Genomic DNA, 19900 nt, shown 5'->3' on the forward strand with positions numbered 1-19900 from the left:
TTTAACCTTATTGTGGCTAGGAGATTCCCAAGATCGTCGATTGGACTAAAATAACTTTTACTTAGGTCAGAAGATGCCATTGATGGCAAAATGATAAATTTATCATAGTTTAAGTCAAGAGATGCTATATATGCCCAGTTTAACAAAAACATCTTTTGCTGAGGTCAAAAGATGCTATAGATGGTCAAATAACTGATTTAACCTTGTTGAACTTAGGAGATGCCTTGAACGACCAAATGACTGAATTACACTTGTTGACCTCTAGAGTTGCCTTAGATGTCAAGTTTGACATAAATTTCCTTTTCTGAGGTTAAAAGATGCCTTAGATGACCAAATGATCAAGTTACCCATTTTGAGGATTGGAGATGCCCTGGAAGGCTAGTTTTACCAAAACACAGTTTGTTGAGTTTAGAAGATGCCCTTGACGGGCAATTGATCAATTTTCCCTTTTCAGTATAAATTACCTGGATGGCCAATTTGACCAAAGCATCGTTTGGTGAGTTCATAAGTTGTTTTGGATAGCCAAATAACAATTTATCCTTGCAGTGATCAGGAAATGCCATGGATGCCCAATTTAACCAAAACAACATTTGTTAAGCTCAAAATACACCTCCAATGGCCAAATGACCGGTTTAATCATGTTGAGCTCTTCGTTGAGGTCAGAAAATGCATGTATGGCCAAATGTCTTGTTTACCCTTAATCCGGTCAAATATTCAACAGATGGCTAGTTTGAAAATGCACACCCTTTGAGAGAGGTCAAAAAATGCCTTAGATGGTCACGTCTCATATTTATCCTTGTTGAGGTTGTTAGATTCCTTGGATGACCAATAATACCAAATCACCTTTTTATTGAGGTCATAAGATAACTCGGATGGCCAGTTTGATGAAAACACCATTTCTTGAACCTAGAAGATGCCCATGATGGTCAAATGAATAATTTTCCCTTGTTGAGCACAAGAGATATCCTGGATGGCCAGTTTGACCTAAACTCCCTTTTTTAAGGTTAGAAGATGCCTTGGAAGTTGAAGCAACCGGTTAAAAGATTTCTGGATGGCCAATTTTACCAAGAAACCATTTTCTAAAATCAGAAGATACCTTAAATGGCCAGTTTGACCAAAACACAGTTTGTGAGATCAAAAGATGCCCTCAATGGCCAAATAACAAAATTACCCTCGTAGTGGCGAAGAGATGTCCTAGATGGCCTATTCGACTAGAGCATCGTTTGATGAGTTCAGAAGATGCCCTCAATAGCCAAATGACTACCCTTATAGTGGCAAGGAGATGCTCTGGATGGCCGATTGACAAAAATACCTCTTACTTAGGTCAAAAGATGCCCTGGGTGGCAAAGTGACCAATTTTCCCTAATTGAGTTCTAGAGATGCCTGGCTGGCCAACTTAACCAAAATACACTTTGCAAAGATCAAAAGATGCCATGGGATGGCCAAGTGACTGATATATCCTTGTTTAGCTCAAGAAATGTTGAGGATAGCCAATTAATCGATATACCCTTGTTGAGCTTAAGAGAAACCCTGTTTGACCTAAACTCCTTTTCCTGAGGTTAGAAGAAGCCTTGGATGAAGAAGTGACAAATTTAGCCTTCATGAGATTAAAAGATTCCCTGAAAGGCCAATTTTACCAAAATAACTTTTGCTAATGTCAGAAGATTCTTTGGATGGCCAGTTGGTGCAAAACACCATTTAGTGAGTTCAAAAGAAGCCCTATATGGCCAAATGAGCAATTTACCCTTATTGTGATCAGGAGATTCTTAGGATCATCGATTTGACCAATATAACTTCTGCGTAGATCAAAAGATGCACTAAATTGCAAAATGATAAATTTATCATTGTTTAGGTCTGGAGATGTTGTATACTTTTTTTTTTTTTTGGTCACATAATATGAAACGTACCACACCGGTAAAGGCTGCATTACGTAGGTTATTCCATGGTTATGATTCCTCTTTATTTTCTTTACTTTTCAATATTGTTATTGTTGCTTTTGTTTGCTTCTTGTACTGAGATATTGCTGTGGTGGAGACTTGGTCGGGGTAGGACATGGTTGGTTCAGGTTCAGGTTCAGGTTCAGTTTCAAGGTATCTGATCCTGGATCGGTCACCCAATAAATCGATATAGAATTTGATATGGATTTACATATCGGCACAGTCCTTGATTTTTCTTTAGAAACGAAAAAAATCATTTTTTTAACCTTTTTACCCTTGGTCTGTACCGATACACTGAATGGATCGACCAAGAATCAGTATATAATGATACTGATCACCAATCCGAAAGCAATACCTAAAACCATGGGCTAGGAGAATCCAAAAATTATTAAAAGGGGAAAAGCTCTGAGAGTTGCGGGGGCAGGTACACTAGCACTTCTGGGTCTCTCTTTCTCCCTCACATGAAATGACTTCTTGGAGCTCCATTTTAAGGTAGCCCATGTATACAGCTTGGTTCTAAAATTCCTATGAAAATTAGGGTCTCAGAGACTCAGACTTCTAAATAGAATAGTTTTTTTTTTTTTTTTTCTCCAATGCTAGTCTGATTGTGGTTCAATTACCGGTATTCATAAAACCTTAAAATCTAAGTAGAAACTAGGAATCAGTTAGGATGTTGGGTTTGGTTCTTGTTTAACCTGATCTGTGTTGGATTGGGGTGGTCATTATTAATGCTTGAACCACACTGTACACAATGCACAGATATTGGATTGATATTTGATAAAAGGCAAATAAAATTTTTATTTAAAAGTCTATAGACCCTAATTTTTTCCTGTAACTAGTAGCTAATGCATTTTCTTTTCACATATGCAGGTTAGCCAATTTCGGGTACTGAACAGTATGAAATGCATACTCCTACACTGTACCCATGTAAGAGAACCTCCCATGACTTTATACAAAATATTACTTAGGAAAATGATAGTACTCTTATTTTTCTACAGAATATGGGGTTGTATTGGTAATCACCTGCAAAAATCACTGAAGAATCTGAGAATAAAGGTGATTCTCATATTGGATTCAAGAACAGAGAGCAGCAGAATCTACTCAAACATGATGCTTACCAGCTGATTCTAATTCCAGGTTCAATCTAGAATTAGAATCCCATAAGAATGTGACCCAAAAATGTAGCATGATCCAATGAAGATAGAACCTTCTTTTCTTTTTCCTCCTTTCACTATCTCTATCATGTAAGCAGTGGTGGCAATGACTATTAAGTAAATGAGGAACAGAGGAAGCACCAGCATTGTCCTAATCAATATGGACTTCAGCTTATAGATGAACTAATCAGTATCAGTTTACCTTTGACTACACTCCTAGCCTATGGACTGGAATTAAACTCTTTTAGAAGCCCAACTCTCAAGAGCATGAATTCGAGGATAGAGAACTTATCAAAGAAAAAAGAAATTCGAAGATTGAGAGAGAGAGAGCACTAAACCCAGTGGAATGATTGCAGAACCAAGCTCTTGCTCGACTTGAAACATATCCCACTTGTTGATCATTAGCACATTCCTCTAATATCCTTTGTACCCAAAAGGACAATGGATCCCATGTGCCCACGTTCGTATAGGGCAAGGAGCCACCCTCAGTCATTTGTGAGGTTAGCAAAACCTTTTGGATGTCAACCAACAAAACTTCTGGACTTCCACCATAAATATGTAATGGGAACTAAACAATCAGCTTGAATGGTAAAAATAATCAGAAACTTGTATACATGGGGCATGTATAGGAGTCACAACAACAGGAGGTCATATATAGGAGTATCTTATACTTGGTCCGAGACTAAGTTTCACGACATTCAACATCACACTACGTTTGCAACTGTGATCCAAATGTTGTCATTCAACACAGATCAACAGGTTTCAAGAGTTTAAATTCTTGGTTCTCTATTTCATTCCTGGCCTACTTTCTCACATATCATTAACCTCATAGTTTACAGTTAGTGATGAGGACAAATATTGTTGTGACAACAGCCATGCTATATCTACTCCCAACAAAAATTTCTACTTTCACCGGCTTGGAATTAAAATGAAACTTTGGATCAACCGACGTCCACAATCAACATTTAGTTTCTGTTACCTAGACAAAAAGATATTGACAGAAAAGCCTCAAATTATAAGGCAGGAAGCACAAGGAACTATGGAAGAAAACACGAAACAAGAGTGGAGTCCAAAAAGATCATTAAGAATTTAATCGCACCACATATCTGATAATCCAAAGCAGCTAATAATTTCCAACTATGCCTGTCATCACCCTGAATGAAATTGTGTATTTACAGTCATTAATGTCATCAGCAGGTTTGGAACCACATTTGAAGAAATTTAGGATGTAAGAGAGACATCCTTCTATAACAACTCATCTACAATTGCTGAAACTATTAAACAGAGAAATATCCTTATATATCTAGTAACAAAAAAACCTCAACTTACTTTTTTAGGTCCTATGAGCCCAATCGTTAAACTTTACCCATCAAAAACTTAACATCATTTAACACACGAAAATATTCATAGAACAAAATAGACTGCTCACCCTGAAGCCCATCTCTGCTCACCCTATTGCTCCCAGTAAGATTGTTACACGGGCTCCCACCAATTATAAGGTCAAACCCACCAAGTGATTTGATCAACTCCTCCAACCTATCAATGCTCAACTTTTGTACATCTGCAACATGGATCAGATTTCCTTTTTGATTTGTTTGGTCCCACCAGCTCTGAAGAATGTTCCTATTAACATTTGAAATCTCTACTGACACAACATTCTTCAGAGGGATTCCAAGCCGATGCAAAGCTACCTCGGCACCCCCAATACCAGAAAAGAGAGAAAGTACTGAAATACCATGTGGAAACATCTTCTTCAGGACCGAGAGATGGAAAGCAACAGTGTCTACCTGAAACCAATGTACTTCTGATGAGATATTGGAAAATTTTACAAATAGAATGGAGAATGAATAGAAGTTGGAGGAGTACTAACCTGAAATGAATTTCCAAGAGATCTAAATCTCTCAGTCCTACTGGTGCCACCCCCTCGTGTATGGTGCTTAGGGAATCCCATGAGCACCTCTATCTCCTCTGGATCAAGAGGGGCAGCTCTGTTCTTGCCAACCCAAACTAAATTCCACTTTTTACATTCAAAAAGAATGTACTTTTGGGTCTTTGGATGTGGCTCCCCATCCCAACTTTCAAGGGCCTTTTTTATCCTCTCTGTCAGTTTTGCACTGGCAGTGCAAGTGTTTAAACAGTTAAATTTAGTTCTCTTGTCCCATGAAGGCCACCACTTCTTGCTCAATGGAAATGTATCTTGAATTGTAAGTGGTGGAATAGGCTGGAGAGGAAATCTGTTCTGAATGGGAAGGTTGTGAATGTAACCTCTTTTTCTTGCAGCGGCACAGAAATACACCGAGTCAACAAACTCAGGCTGTATGTCATATAAGAAGCGAGATATGGTATCCCAGACACCTTTAGGAGCCAAAGCCACATTTTCAAAATAGAAAAAGGGAGGCCCAATGGCTTCGGAGGGAATTTTCCTATTGAACACAGTCATTTGCATATTTGGGAGTCCGAACCCTTTCATAGGTTTTGGTACACGAACAGTTTCTTCATCTTCATGCAGCAATGATTTCTTCCTTTCTTTATATGATTCTTTTTGCCGCCTCCTCCATGAATCAACTTTTTTTTGCCATCTCTCCTCTGCTTCAAAGAGCTTCTTCCTTTTCTTGTCTGGAGTAGTGTGAAAATTACTTGACCCTGGCTGTAAAAAAAATTAACAACTGAAGTTAAATTGAGATATGCTTCATATAACTTTAACGTCAATTGCAATAAGCCTTAGCTTCATGATTTTTACAAATCTTTAAATTCCAAGATTGCAAAGAAAGGTACTAGAGTGGTTCACCTTATTTTCATCTAAAATTGGATGTAGTTGAGGATTGTGTATCTTTCCTATTTGTGCAGCAGATATAAAGTCCATTAGTTCCATAATTGAGGTATCTGGACCTGAAAACAGTTTGAAACAAGGAATGGCGATTCTATAAGAATAGTGAAGGGGAGAAGATAGATAGCATTTGCAACTGCGATTGACAAAAAAGTAATGAAGATATATTTTGACAGTGAATATCAATTCAGAAATTTTGAAATTCTGGATTGGGGTCATACACTGCCACCGAAGAATACTTCAAAAATGATGTCAACTAAGCTTGCTTGTGCTCCATATGTCGAGAGTGTTTCAGACAATTCCGAAGCAACCACAACCAACATAGCTAACAATTTCATAATTAACGCTCTATATATGTAAAATATTGAAAAATATATTTCTTTTTTCACACGATCAATATCAAAATACACCTGGAAAGAACTATCAATTGCATGGAAGAAATAAAATTAATAGAAACCACCATCTATTGGAATTTTTTACCAATAAAATGTCAGCTGTTAGAATTTATTTGTTTTCCAAGTCAACAAGAAAGAGGGAGGGGGACTTAATCTGGATCTAGTCCAACTTTCATAGGGTCATGTCTTCAAAACTAACTAGCAACCTGAGCTTTATACCATCAACCCAAGCAAGAGCCCCTAATCAGCCATCTGAGTCAAGTTTGCCCCAGTCAGGTCTTTTACCACAATGCTTGTAATGTGTTATAACCACCCACTCCCCCTCCCCGAAAAATATATAAAATAAATAAATGAAGGTAAAGGTGACATTTGGAACACATGGAGCCCTTTTGGCTGTAAACTAGGCATTTCATAGAAGATTCTATGGTCCCCTAGATTTCTTTGTCAACCTTTGAAGGAAGCATTAGAGGCCCAAACCCATATGAAGAGGATGCCAAAGCAGAGATTTAGTTCACTGCTTGAGAACAACTCAGCTCAACTCAACTCAAACTTATCCCAACTAAATGGGGTCGATTACATGGATCCTTTTTCTCCATTCAGCCCTATTCAAAGCTATAATTATTACTAGTCCCAAGCTATGCATATCTTTCCTCACCACTTCTCCTAGAGTAATTTTAGGCCGACCCTTGGCTTTTATAGCTCCTTAAATATTAATTAAATCATTAAGCTAAGCAAAATATTAGTTGCAAGGTAACGTGAGTGTCATTTTTATAATTTTTTTTTTCTATTTCAAAGTAATTTCTTCAGTGTTGTTTTGTTAGATGGAGACTTCTAATTAGTCAATACTGATAAACATGTGCACTAGGTTTTGAACAGAATATATTGTAGGATAATCAAGCATAGGGTTTTACAGTAAGTAAACAAAGAGGTAACAAGTTTAGAATAATAAGAATGTGGTGAACTCATGACAATTCTAACACCAATATCCCACTGCAAAATGAAGAATAACAACCCTTTACATCTAGTGAACTTATAAAATCATCATAATCAAATTTTCAACTATATACAAACCACATTTTTCCAAAGCTGAGGATGCATCATCTATTGGGAAGCCCATATCCATTAACTGCAGGAATTTCTTCTCCCTGTCAGATAAATGCTCTATGGTTTCCTGCTCCCACCCCCCAACCTCAACGAAAGAGGGGGAAAAAAACAAAGGAACAAAAAAATGACGTTAGGTTAACCACAAAACCACACAGTTTTGTAGAAAGCATAAAAATTAGTAATTACTCATAGTTTCAAAAAAAAAAAAAAAAAAAAGAGCCTACAACAGTGAAGAGCACAACAGATTCAAGGAGGAACACATTGGAAATACATTTCTCTCTAGCCCCAAGGCACTTTCATGGAGTGAATAGAGAACATTTATTGAATGGCATTTTACAACAAACTCAGCCTTATCCCAACTAAATGGAGTCGGCTACATTGATCCAAGAAAAAAAAAAAAAATATATATATATATATATATACATAGTAAAAAGAAAAGAACACCAATACAACAACTCAGCAATATCCAACCTAAATGGGATCGGCTACACGGATTCTTGCACTCCAATCAGCTCTATCCGAGGTCATACTTGAGTCAAGACCTAAACCATGCATGTCTTTCCTAATTAGTCCTAGCCACTCCTAAGGTCATTTTACGCCTGCCCCTAGCTGTTTTAATTATTCAATAGCATTTTACCCATGCATATAATGTCTAGAAGAAATCATGGCCCCCTTAATCCACCAGTGTGTGAAATATTTGCAACAATCTGTTGTCTGTAGTAACTTATGTTTTGACTTTTTACGTAAAATCCATCCACTCGAATCTTACAGTAAAAAAGGAATCATGCAACTATTGCAAGCTCCTAGTAAAGAAAAACAAGTCTTAAGCTGGGCAGAAAGCTATATTAGAACGGTCAGTAATAAGAAAGAAACGAGGAATGAATTCCACCTAGAAACCTAAGCCACAAAATATCGATCCAAAAATGGATAATGGGTGTGGGGATTTAGGCTAAAATGAGCTAGAAAAATCCGGGGTTAATTTTTTCTGGGTCAACTGTTGGGTGTGTATTTCTGTTGTTGAGAGTTTGTCTTCTATTCCGTGGACTGGGTTGTGGAAAATTTGTAGGGTTTACATGGGGTTAAATATGGAAATTTGCCTCTCTTTGTTTCTCTTTCCATTATTGCGATAGGGATTATTAGGGTTACTGAGAATTCTTTATAAACATAGAGAGGTGTAAGGTTGAGCCGGGCAAAAAGCTATATTTTAGAAGGTTCAATAGAAGGTAAGAATCGAATGAGATCAACCCAAAAACTTAAGCCATAGAACATTGAACTAAAAATAGATAATGAGTGTGGGGATTTAGGCTAAAATGAGGTAGAAAAATGCGGGGGTAATTTTTTGGGTTAATTGTTGGGTTTACGTGTGTCCGTTATTGAGGATTGATGTCTTGTATTATGTGGACTGGGGTGATGGAGAACTCTTAGGATTTACATGGGGATACGTACATAAATTTTTATCTCTTTGTTCTCCTTTCCATTGTTGCAATGGGAGGTTGTTAGAGCTACTGGAAATTCTTTGTAAACACAGAGGTCGGAGGAAGAGAGCTTGTAACCCTTTCTCCATTGCTAGTAAAAACTGCTTTCCTTTCATTGTGTGATTGTTTAATTGCTCTTTATATTTTTTTTTCTACATCGTGTAAACAATTTTGTTCAACATCTGCCACATGTACCACACCCATATGGCCATGCCTAGGTCATGTTACATCATGTCAACATGGTTACCACGAGGCTACATGAAGTGTCCATGTAACAGAATAAAAGACATCAGTTTCTGAGCTAATTTTAGTAATATATAATCAATAACTTATTACGTAATAAATAATATAAATAATACACAACTCTTCATGTTCTATGTTAGCCTACTAAGGTATGAGAAATCAGTATCGGGAATGGGATCGGTCAAGGCTGATACGGATCCGGATCGGCCAGGATTGGACAGAAATTCCCCTGCTTTAAAAAAAAAAACGTTTTTGGATTATTTTACCCTTCGTCTGTACCGATCCACCGATAAGGTATTGACCAAGAATTGGGATCGATCAAGGCCAATTCAATTCCGATCCGATCCGATTCCTCAAACCATGGCGCCTATGTTCTAGAATAACATAAAAAAAACTGTCAATTGGATAAAGTAGAATGAAAACAGATTCTATTCCATAGTATTTGATTATTAATGGAGGTAAAAATAACAAGATGAACTACCTCATCTCCAAGACAACTACTTATATCTGATAGTTGGTCAAGATCATCCATTTTGCTTTCTGAAGAATCTGTATCATATGGTATAAGTTCACATTCAGAAGGAGATTTTTCAATCATCTGCAAAGAGTGAAAATAATATAAATACATCTGTTCCATCATTCATTTAAGAATATGAATATTTGAGAGAAAATCAGTTTATCACAATAGTAAAGTCTAAAAAAAAGTAACGAACATAATATATATGAAAATAAAGAAAAATTAACTCACCGAGTATGTCAGAAGAGTTTCCAGTATAGCATTCGTGTTTCCTTCTCCTGCATTGAGTAAAATGTAGATCTTAGAGACCTCCAATGGTAAATAGCACTTGTTAAATATAAGCAACTGTTTCACCTAACCACTAACCATTCTCCTTGATAGCTTTAACAACCATGTTTTTAGAGAAGCCCATTCCAACAAAATAAGAGAACAAACTGGAGTGAGGACCTGCAGATGTACTTGCCTGCAACAGTTAAAGGAAAGCCACAATAAGCACCATGAACGAGGAGCCTATATTATCATCACCAGGCAAAACACTGACATCGCATGTTGGTTTTTAGCCAAGACATCTTTATAAACAGCAGCCCATAGCATAAAGAGGATTTAACATATTTTTATTCTTTAAAGAGGGAGGGGAGGGGGGGCTGTAGCTTGTTTGTCATAGAGATATTTTTTTAATTTTATTGTTTTGATAGGTAAGAAAACTTTATTGAGAAGAAAAATAGAACAACAGTAGATATGATACAACAAAGAAAGCCAATGTCCAAGGCCAACAAAAGAGCAGCATAGGGTAAGGCCCAAAATACAAATCAGATCTGGCCATACCAGATTTGGGTTATTCATCGGCCAGACTATTGGCACTCTTCTTTCACTGTTGGAAAGAAATATTTTAGCAAAGATCTCTCTCTGACCCTTACAGTATGATGATGATATCTCCACGTAACTTCATCACTGGACTTCATCCTCTTGATTACCAAGGACAGAAACACCTTCAGTGACCAGATCATTCTCTCCCCTAGATTTTAATACCCCCTAAACCCAAAATGATGACCTCGAGTTACAAATGCCATTGAGAGTAAATATACTAGCAGCTTTGTACTGTCATGATCCAAAATTGTACACACTCTCACACACAACAAGACAAAATTTAGAAAAGCAAATATGTCTGAAAACGCCTCCCCATCAAATGGTTGGAATCTTTACAAAATTAAACATTCTGAAAACACTTCATAAGTATACAAACATAAAAGGAGAAACAACAAAGAAAGACAAAACAAAATTTATTAAATTACAAAAGAAATTTTTAGGAAAATATTACTGATGAAACAAACAAAGCCAGAGGCAACCAAAACGAGAAGCAAAAAATTATCTGTCCATGCCAAGAGGACAACCACACCCCTCATACTCAACATTATTCATAGCAGAAAACTGATTGGACAAAACATTACTCTCTCTCTTTTCTATTTCTAATAAAAAGGCAACAAGAAAAAAAAAAAAATATATATATATATATATACACACAAGAACCAGTGTTTGACGCCCATCCTCACTGTTCCTGGAACAAATTTCTCAATATTATTTCCAAAAAAAATAATATTTTGGTCCATGATACAATTGTCTCCATAGAGCACACCAACCCCATCACATAGTTTAATTCTTTCCTCACTCAATCAGTGCCAAGACATGGTTCCTTCTCATATTCAATTAAAAAAAAGGAAAAAAAATTATAAACAAAAATTGATTTCTGTGATAATATTTTATCTTCAAACGAACATAGCCTTGGTTGGGTATAAGGTTCACCTCATGAGTATTAAAATTTGAAGATGAATGGAATGGAACAGTGTTAGAGTTGACTTCCTCTTCATCTTCACCAATCCATTGGAGACTGTCACTTGATTTACTGCTGTCGTTCCAGTCCTAAAGAAATTTAAACAAAAGATTTAAAGTATAGAAACAAACTCAAACGATGATAACTTTTATTTTCCTAGATTTGCTTTCTTTAATAAGTAAACAAATAGAATGGACAAAGAGATCTCACCATGTCTTAGAGCCTAATTTCTCTCACAAGAAATCCTTGGGCTGTTTAAGAAAACACAAGGACACAAGATTAATAATATTGAAAATTATATTTCTTTCAACTACGAAATGGCAAGGAAACTATTCAATTGGTTCAAGTAGGAGAAGCATGTTCAAACCCTCAACAAATACTAGTTTTACAAAAATCTATAGTAGTTAAAGCTCTTAGGTCCTAAAGCACATTAAGTGTTTAAAAACATAATCATCACTTCTTGGTTGTACCTCAATGAGAGATTAATCTTCTCAATGCACTCGATTAACACTCTTCCTGGATTAAGTTCTATGAAAGCTCCCCTGGGAAAAAAAAGGCATCAAACTAACAAAAACAAGTGAACGTTTAAAATGCAGGATCAAACAGAGCAGAGAAAACCAAAGGAGGCCACAACGATCCATTCAAGATACAATTACCACCACCATCAACAGAAACCAGCAAAACCACTTCAGAAGGAGAAACTCAACCTGCTAAACCCTCTTCTTGCAAAACCTCAATGAGAGATTAATCTCTCAATGGACTTGATAAAACCTTCTTCCTGGATTAAGTTCTACGGAAGCTGCTAAAACCCTGAAACGAAAAACAATAAAAGCATCAAACCAACAAAAACAAGAAAACAGTTAAAAATGCAGGATGAAACAGAGCAGAGAAAACCAAAGCAGGCAATAACGATCCATAGAAGATACAACTACCACCACCATCAACAGAAACCAGCAAAACCTCGTCAGAAAGCGAAACTCAAGCTCCTAAACCCTTTTCCTGCAAAACCTCAATAAACACTCTTCCAGCTAAACCCTCTTCCCGCAAAACCTCAATGAGAGATTAATTTCTCAACGGACTCCATAAACACTCTTACAGGATTAAGTTCTAGGAAGCTAGTTGTTACACCATTGAAACGAGGAACAACAAAAGCACCAGACCAACAAAAACAAGTAAAGATGAAAATGCAGGACGAAACAGAGGAGAGAAATCCAAAGCAGGCCACAACGAACTATACAAGATATAACTACCACCACTATCAATACAAACCAGCCAAAAAAAAAACCTGGGGAGCTATACATGTTTGATTATTCCTCCAAATGTACGAGCTATGCTGGTTTGATTAGCGATTGAAAATCTTTGAAATTAAAATAAAAAGCTAAAAACTACAAAAGCAGTTTCACCTCTTTTGCAACTGGAGAGAGACTCTTGAGCAGAGGTTGCTTTAATGGCGTCTCTCGTAGAAGAGAAAAAACCAATTAATGTAGAATACGTAAGGTCTTATAAGTATTTCATAAAAAAAAAGGTCGTATAAGTATACTGAAATAGCTACTGATGCTTTTCAAGCGACAGTTATTTAATTAAATATTATTTTCATTTTAATGCTCAGCTGTTAAACAACACTACATTAATCGCCACTCGCGAGGACCGATGGAGTGGAGGCATGGCGGTTAGGATTTTGTCCAGACACCAAATGCCACTCTACTCGAACGATTAGGTACAATGTTTAGGTCCTGTTTGTTTAATGAAAGAGTTAATGTCGAAGAAATGAAGATGGTGTTATAGGCGCTGTTTGTTTAATGAAAGAGTTATTGTCGAGGAAATTAAGGTCAAGAGTCACAATTTTGTTTTTCTTTTAGACAATTTTAAAAAAAGAAAAAAATAGTTGAAGGCATTTTCTCATTGACAATTTAAATAATTGGGGTGAGAGACATTGGGTTGACCAAGAAAAGAAAAGAAAAAAATAATGGATTACGTAATTTTTAGTGGGGTCCACTTTTAACCTCTAACCTTTAAGGGAAAGAGAGGAAAAAAAACGTAGGATAAAATTCTATGAGAAAGAGGAAATAGGAGATGGAGGGGAGAGATAAACAAAAAACAACTTTTTCATGAAGTCCTACCAATTTAGAAGTGAAAGGATTGGATAAAGTTTTCACAAAAAAAAAATGAATTAGGTAAAGTGAAGGGTGGCATTTTGTTTTTATCAAAAAGAAAAAGGTGTCAATTTGTAACTGAAATCGAATACTAAATCTGGAATCAAGCCAAATTAATCGAACTGAATTGATTTGGTTCAAATTTGGTTTGAGTATATGAATATTCACCTCGATTCAGTTCGATTACGGTTCAGTGTATAAGAATTATCGGTTCAGACTGAACTGGTTTTATATTGTTTTGTGTATATGAGTATTCAACTTCTTTTCTTTTTTTTTTGTGGTAAGTTTTTTTGCAATTTATTACACATATTCCCATGTTGAGATAATTTTGGAGTTGACAATGACTATAATGTCCATAATTTGAGCCCATTATGGCCTTTAGTCCATCACAATCATGGTTCAAGAGTGGAACTATTTATATAATCAAATTAAAATTGTATCACAAAACCGAATTGGAACCAGAACTGAGCCAAACTAAATTAAATCAGCTTGAGTATTAAAATGGAACCGACTTGGTTCTCGGTTCGATTTCGATTTATCTCATCATCCCTCTAAATCGAATTGAAACCGAACCGATTGACACCCTTAGTAAAGTTAACTACCACATCACACAAACAACAATTATTGCATTAAATGACCTTGTTTGATAAATTTCCCACCCAACAAACAATCAACCAAAGTTTTTAGTATTTTGAGGGAATGTTCCTCATTCTCCCATTCTTTCTTCTTCTTTTTTTTTTTCATCAAACAAACTAGGCCTTATGGACACCTCTTAAGATGTTTGTTTACCAAAATAATTTTTATTTTTATTTTTATTTTTAAGGATTTGTTTTTCGTCCAAGTGCACGGCTCACTGTTCCCAATTCCCATAGTCTCATATCTCTCTCTCTTCTCCACACCTATGCAATGACATCCCCGCCATTTTATTGAAGAGGAGAGATAGACACAGGGAACGTTGGAGTAGACCACGCTCCCAAACAAAAAATACTTTCCTTTTATTTTTTGGACCAAGTATCTCTAAGGCCACAGTGAAATGAAACAAGAATTCGTTCACCGTGGCTTATATGGGCCACTTGACTAGGGGGGTTCTCTCGAGCCTTCGATTGCATAGGGAATGAAAACTCCTCCCTTATTTTTTTATATTTACTTATGTTTTGATAAATCTTGTGACTTTATATATATTCTTCAAAATTGCACAGAACAATGACAATTTTTTATAATAACATAAAGTGAAGAATTTTTCAGAAAACAAAAATAATAAATCGTTTTTAAATTATTCTTAAAAACTTAATTTTACTGTTCACTTAAAAAGCTTTTAGGAATAAGTCAATGATCAATCAAAATCTAAACACACCTTAAAAGGATGCCATTTAACATCCAAAATTATTTACCAAAAAAAAAAAAAATCCATATTTGAAAGACCAAATGGAAAGGACTTGATATATAGCAAAAAGATTGTTTTCTCAACTCCACATGCTTCAAGATTTAATTAAATTCAATAATATTTTGAGGAAAAAATCAAGGGGAATTGCAACTTTCCCACCCCTTTTCAGAAAGCTAACTAAAGAGAGAGGATTTAAGACAACCAAGGATCAAGTGCATAGTATGAGATCACGTATAGGTTTCTTGAAATCAATATTGTATCCAATATATATAGGATGCTTTTGCCCTCAAAGGTATCGATATCAACATTTTCTTTTTGCTATTTCATCCTTTTATTCGTATTGTACCATTGATCCAATATTGATCATGCATTGACAATTGTATTGATATGGATTGATTGTGTTGGGGCGGTTTGATGCCAACATAGTTTTAGGTATTGGTATCAATTTGGCATTGATCGTATAAAGACTAATATCGATACCGACAATTTTACCCTAAAAAAGAAAAACCAAGACCAGATTTTTTTTAATTATTATGATTTTTTTTTTATTGTTACCTTCATTTGTACCATTTCAGGGATGGATGTCAAATAAAAAATAATATCAACTGATACTAATTTGGATCGACTAACACAATCGATACCAAACCACCATGATACCAATTCCTAAAACTGTGCATACAACACCATGACGTAGTTTGCATTGCAAGGGGGATGACAACTCCACGTTGTAGTTTGCACCACCAGGGGAAAGGGTGATGAATCGTCCAATACGGAGGCATTTATTGAAGAAAGAAAAAGTGAAAGGTTCATGAGTGAGATATGAGAGGACGTGCGAAAAAATCGGCATATTTTTAAATTTTCATTTAACTATTTGACAAAAGTTTTTATGCTTGCACGGCTCCATGGGCATTGAATGAGCATAAATGCCCAGTTGAAATGACTAGATGCATCATCGTCTGATTGAGAAAAAAAACCATGCATGTGAACCTTCTCTAATCATTTTGAGGGTTTAAGCTCCCTGTGATACTAGCTCAAAACTCAAATTGCAAGTTGGCATCAATTTTCCCACCTGAAACACTGTAACACCCCATTAAGATTCTAGAGTTTCTACCCACACTTGGTAGCACCAACGAGATGGAATTTCCCGTATTTAAAGCTGTCGGTTGGGTGGAGATTCCATATCATTGGTGCTCCCCCATCTGGGAAACCACCCCATACGGTAGAAAATTCAGACTCTAAAATGCCTATATACCCCATTTTTCCCTTCAATGCCCAAAACTGCGCACAGGCACTACCGCAATGCACAAGGGCGTTGAGGGAACCCTTCCCCTTATCTTGACTTAAAGTTTTCTCTTACTCACGTCAATCATGTTACCTTTGCGCACATTTATCCCATGAGTTGATCTCCATTATTGTCATCTTAATCAGCAAAAACTCAAACTATCTCGGGTGTGGTGGCGTCGTGCCTCTCTTTTTAATGTAAAACCCTTCGGTTGTTGCGTCAAGGTGTTTTACCTTGGATGCTTTCTCTCAATGTATTTTCCTTTATTCAAAAAAAAAAAATATATATATATATATATCTCGAAATGGGGCTTAGGATGTTATTGGATTAGAATTATTTTTTTATTTTTTATTTTTTAAATTCAACGACTCATTGCATTTAATTTATGAACCAACAATAGAAAAGAGAGCCATTGCAAATGACCACGTATCTCTATCATGTGGGAAATGATAGGCCATAACAATGACAAAAAGGGTGCACCCAGTGCTTGCAGTTCTGATCATTGTGGAGTCTAGTGCGGGTCATAATGTATGCATTCTTACCCTTAATTTGGAGAAAGAATATTTCCTTACTTGAAACGATGACTACTTGGTCACGATAGAGCAACCTTATCATTGCAATCTGGCCCAACAAGATATAATAATAATTTTAATATTTAATCAATGTACAAATTTACCCTAATGTAAATACATGTAGTTTGTCCAATCCACTCCCCCCACCCCCACCCTCCACCAAAAAAAAAAAACACATTATGTACTTCAACAACTCTATTTGCCCATTTATAGGCCATGGCAAAGGGTTATAAGTTAGAACTTTGTAATTCTACAAAGACTCTTGAAGATTTTTTTTGCACTTCTTGATTAAAGGAAATAAGGGGGTGTCAATCGACTGTATTGAGCTAGGTTTTAAAACCTCATTTCAACCCTAATCTCAACCCAAGCCCATCCTAATCCTAGGTCTTAGTTCAAGCTCAATCATGTCAGCCTCAACCCAACCCAGCCTGACCATGATTGGGTAAGGCTGGGTTGGGTTAGCCATGATTGACCTTGATCAAGGTTGGGCAACTTGGGCTGACCTAATTGATCCTGACAATATGATGAATTAAATAAGGGTTTAGTGTGATGAATTAAAGAAGGGAAGTAAATAAGTTAATGTTATACATCGTAATGAGGGTGGATGGTGTGTAGTTACAATATTTATAGATTAAAAAAGTATAAATGTAATTGTGTTGGTGATAATTATTATAAATTTCTTGACGAAAAGGGAAATTTTCTTGTACCACACCTAAATATCCCCACAATTCGGAGTGACCCCCAAAAATGAAAATAATATCCACCGCACCCCTAATTTGTAATACTGTTAACTGAAAGCAAGAAATGACCTTTTTACCAACTCTAAAAAAGAGCTCAGTTTTACTTCTTCCAAACCGAAACCGATTTCGCTGCCGTCTTCGACTTCTTGCCATCGATGTTGGAGCGTCTCCTGCAATCATGTGGTCTAATTCTACGGTGTCTTGAAATCCTTCTCTCCCATGTTGACTTATGCCTAAGGCACACGCTTCTCTTCCTCAGAGAATTGGGGTTGGAGAAGCTTAATTTGCCTACCTCCCTCAATGCTCATTTGCTGAACACTCCCGTCGATAAACTTGAAGCGAAGATTAAATTTTTGCAGAGCTTAGGGTTTTCCCGTGAGGAAGCTTCCAGGGCCTGTTCTTGTCTGCTTGCAATTTTTGGGTACAGTATCGAGAATAATATGAGGCCCAAGTTCAAGTATTTGGTGAAAGAGATGGAGAGAGATATCCAAGAACTAAAGGAGTTCCTGCAGTATTTTGCCTTCAGCCTAGAGAAAAGAATTGCGCCGAGGCATTTGCATTTGAAGGAGAGGAACGTTCAAATATCATTGCAGAGGATGCTATTATGGAGTGACGAAAAATTTTACACCAAATGGAAGTGAAATTAGGTATGATTGCTCAACCGTTACTTTATTGTATATTCCCTTCTCATTAATTTGATTATTTGAGTTCCACTAAGTACAATTTCACTGTGAAAGAAACCCGGTCAGATCAATAGTTTTATGATAATCTAAATGGTATATACTAGCCAGATGCCTCTGTAACAAATTCATGGAGGGTGGATCATTCTTAACAATTTTACTCTTTTAAAAACACAAATTGGCTAACAAGAAGAGAAAAGGTCTCCACCGGACCCTATCCCAACCTAAATGCTGAGAGGAATTGGCGACCTCCGAATTTCTTGGATGGACTATTGACGTGATATCGACGAAGGTTTTACGCATGGTTGCCGGTGGTCTTCCTCCAGTGGCCTCTGAGCCGGTCGAGGGCTCTGAAATCCATGGAAATGAAAATGGACTTTCATGGGCTGGTTTTGTCCCAGGCAATTGAATGTTCTCGGGAGATAATGCTCTTCCTTTCATTGCACCAGAGACCATTGATGGTAAGAAGTTCACTTGTTGCAGCAATGAGGATCTAGCTGAGGAGAAAAACTGATGGGACATGGCGTTGGTGGGGTATGTTTTTGGGCCAAAACCCTCCTATACCTCTATGCAACATTTCACACGGGAGAAGTGGTCGCACGTGGGAGCTATGGAGGTTTTTGGTCTCCATAATGGCATCTTCATTTTTGAATTTCAAGATACAGATTCGAGTCGTCAGATCTTGGACAAAGGACCTTGGTCCCAGGGTGCACGTCCATTGATCTTGCGCCAGTGGTCGCCAGAGTTCTCGCTAATGAAGAAGGAGGAGGCTCAACTTCCATTGTGGATTCATTTGTATGGGCTCAATCTCCAGTTCTGGGGGAGTCATAGTTTGGGGAGCATTGCGAGTGTGCTGGGTATTCCTTTATGCATGGATCGTCGAACCACGAATAGGGAGAGACTTTCATTTGCTCAACTCTGTGTTCTCATGAAGGTGGAGGACAGTCTTCCCTCCTCTATTCCTATCAAGCTTGATTACGATTCTATCATTGACCAAAAGGTGGATTACGATTGGAAGCCGCCTCTCTATAGCTACTGCAGAACCTCGGGCATACAGATCACCAATGGGTATTGATAGAAACTACACAGACTGGTAACATCAATGAAGGTAGAGGTAGTGAGAACCATATGGAAGAGGATGAATGGCAGGTTACCAATCGTCGATGAAACAGGGGAAAACACCGCATCCCTCCCGATTTGAGCACAATGACAATGTTGATGTTGTCCCTGTTGGTACTAACCAATCCAATCTCATCGAAAGACCTGACCGGAAGGGGTCGGATGCTGGTGGAAAACCTCGGGCTAACCCAAATCGTGCTGACAATGTAAGATTTCCTATTAAGTGGGCTAGCATAGTCAAAGATTTGTTTCCAAAACCGGTTTAGTGGTGTTGACTAAAGATGGAGTAAGCAGAAAGAATCCAATATTATTGGTAAGTGATCTCTATGGAGATATTGGATTCTATTAGCACACCTTAATGGTATGAAATATTTATTACTATGTGTGGACCTAAGGTATTGTTTCCTTAATGGGGAGGAAACCCTAATTTTATTGCAGAGTTGGTCCCTACCCTCACCCCTATATATAGTTATCACTGACCCATTAAGTG

At 37.0% G+C, this 19900-nt stretch overlaps 2 protein-coding genes across 12 annotated transcripts; one reads left to right on the forward strand and one right to left on the reverse strand.

The window, feature by feature from the left end:
* Window positions 1-4154: 4154 nt before the first annotated feature.
* Window positions 4155-13020, reverse strand: LOC122057409 (DNA (cytosine-5)-methyltransferase DRM2-like). Of its 11 annotated transcripts, none has more exons than XM_042619494.1 (12): window positions 12884-13020; window positions 12188-12290; window positions 11951-12022; window positions 11691-11725; window positions 11453-11569; window positions 10019-10115; window positions 9884-9930; window positions 9617-9733; window positions 7385-7502; window positions 5880-5980; window positions 4962-5738; window positions 4155-4878 (listed from the first exon to the last, which is right to left on the reverse strand). In XM_042619494.1, exons 4-12 carry the CDS (start codon window positions 11691-11693, stop codon window positions 4447-4449), a joined length of 1809 nt encoding a protein of 602 aa, XP_042475428.1. In that variant the 5' UTR covers window positions 11694-11725; window positions 11951-12022; window positions 12188-12290; window positions 12884-13020; the 3' UTR covers window positions 4155-4446. The 11 variants fall into 11 exon arrangements, with proteins under 11 accessions (XP_042475428.1, XP_042475432.1, XP_042475424.1 ...); XM_042619498.1 differs by having other exon boundaries at window positions 7385-7484; window positions 11691-11731; XM_042619490.1 differs by having other exon boundaries at window positions 11691-11731.
* Window positions 13021-16761: 3741 nt separating this feature from the next.
* On the forward strand, window positions 16762-18252 carry LOC122094828 (transcription termination factor MTEF1, chloroplastic-like). Its single transcript, XM_042665421.1, has 2 exons — window positions 16762-16827; window positions 17710-18252. Exons 1-2 carry the CDS (start codon window positions 16762-16764, stop codon window positions 18250-18252), a joined length of 609 nt encoding a protein of 202 aa, XP_042521355.1.
* The last annotated feature ends 1648 nt before the right edge of the window (window positions 18253-19900 follow it).

The sequence above is a fragment of the Macadamia integrifolia genome, chromosome 12, assembly GCF_013358625.1.
Source record: "Macadamia integrifolia cultivar HAES 741 chromosome 12, SCU_Mint_v3, whole genome shotgun sequence".
Classification (NCBI taxonomy): domain Eukaryota; kingdom Viridiplantae; phylum Streptophyta; class Magnoliopsida; order Proteales; family Proteaceae; genus Macadamia; species Macadamia integrifolia.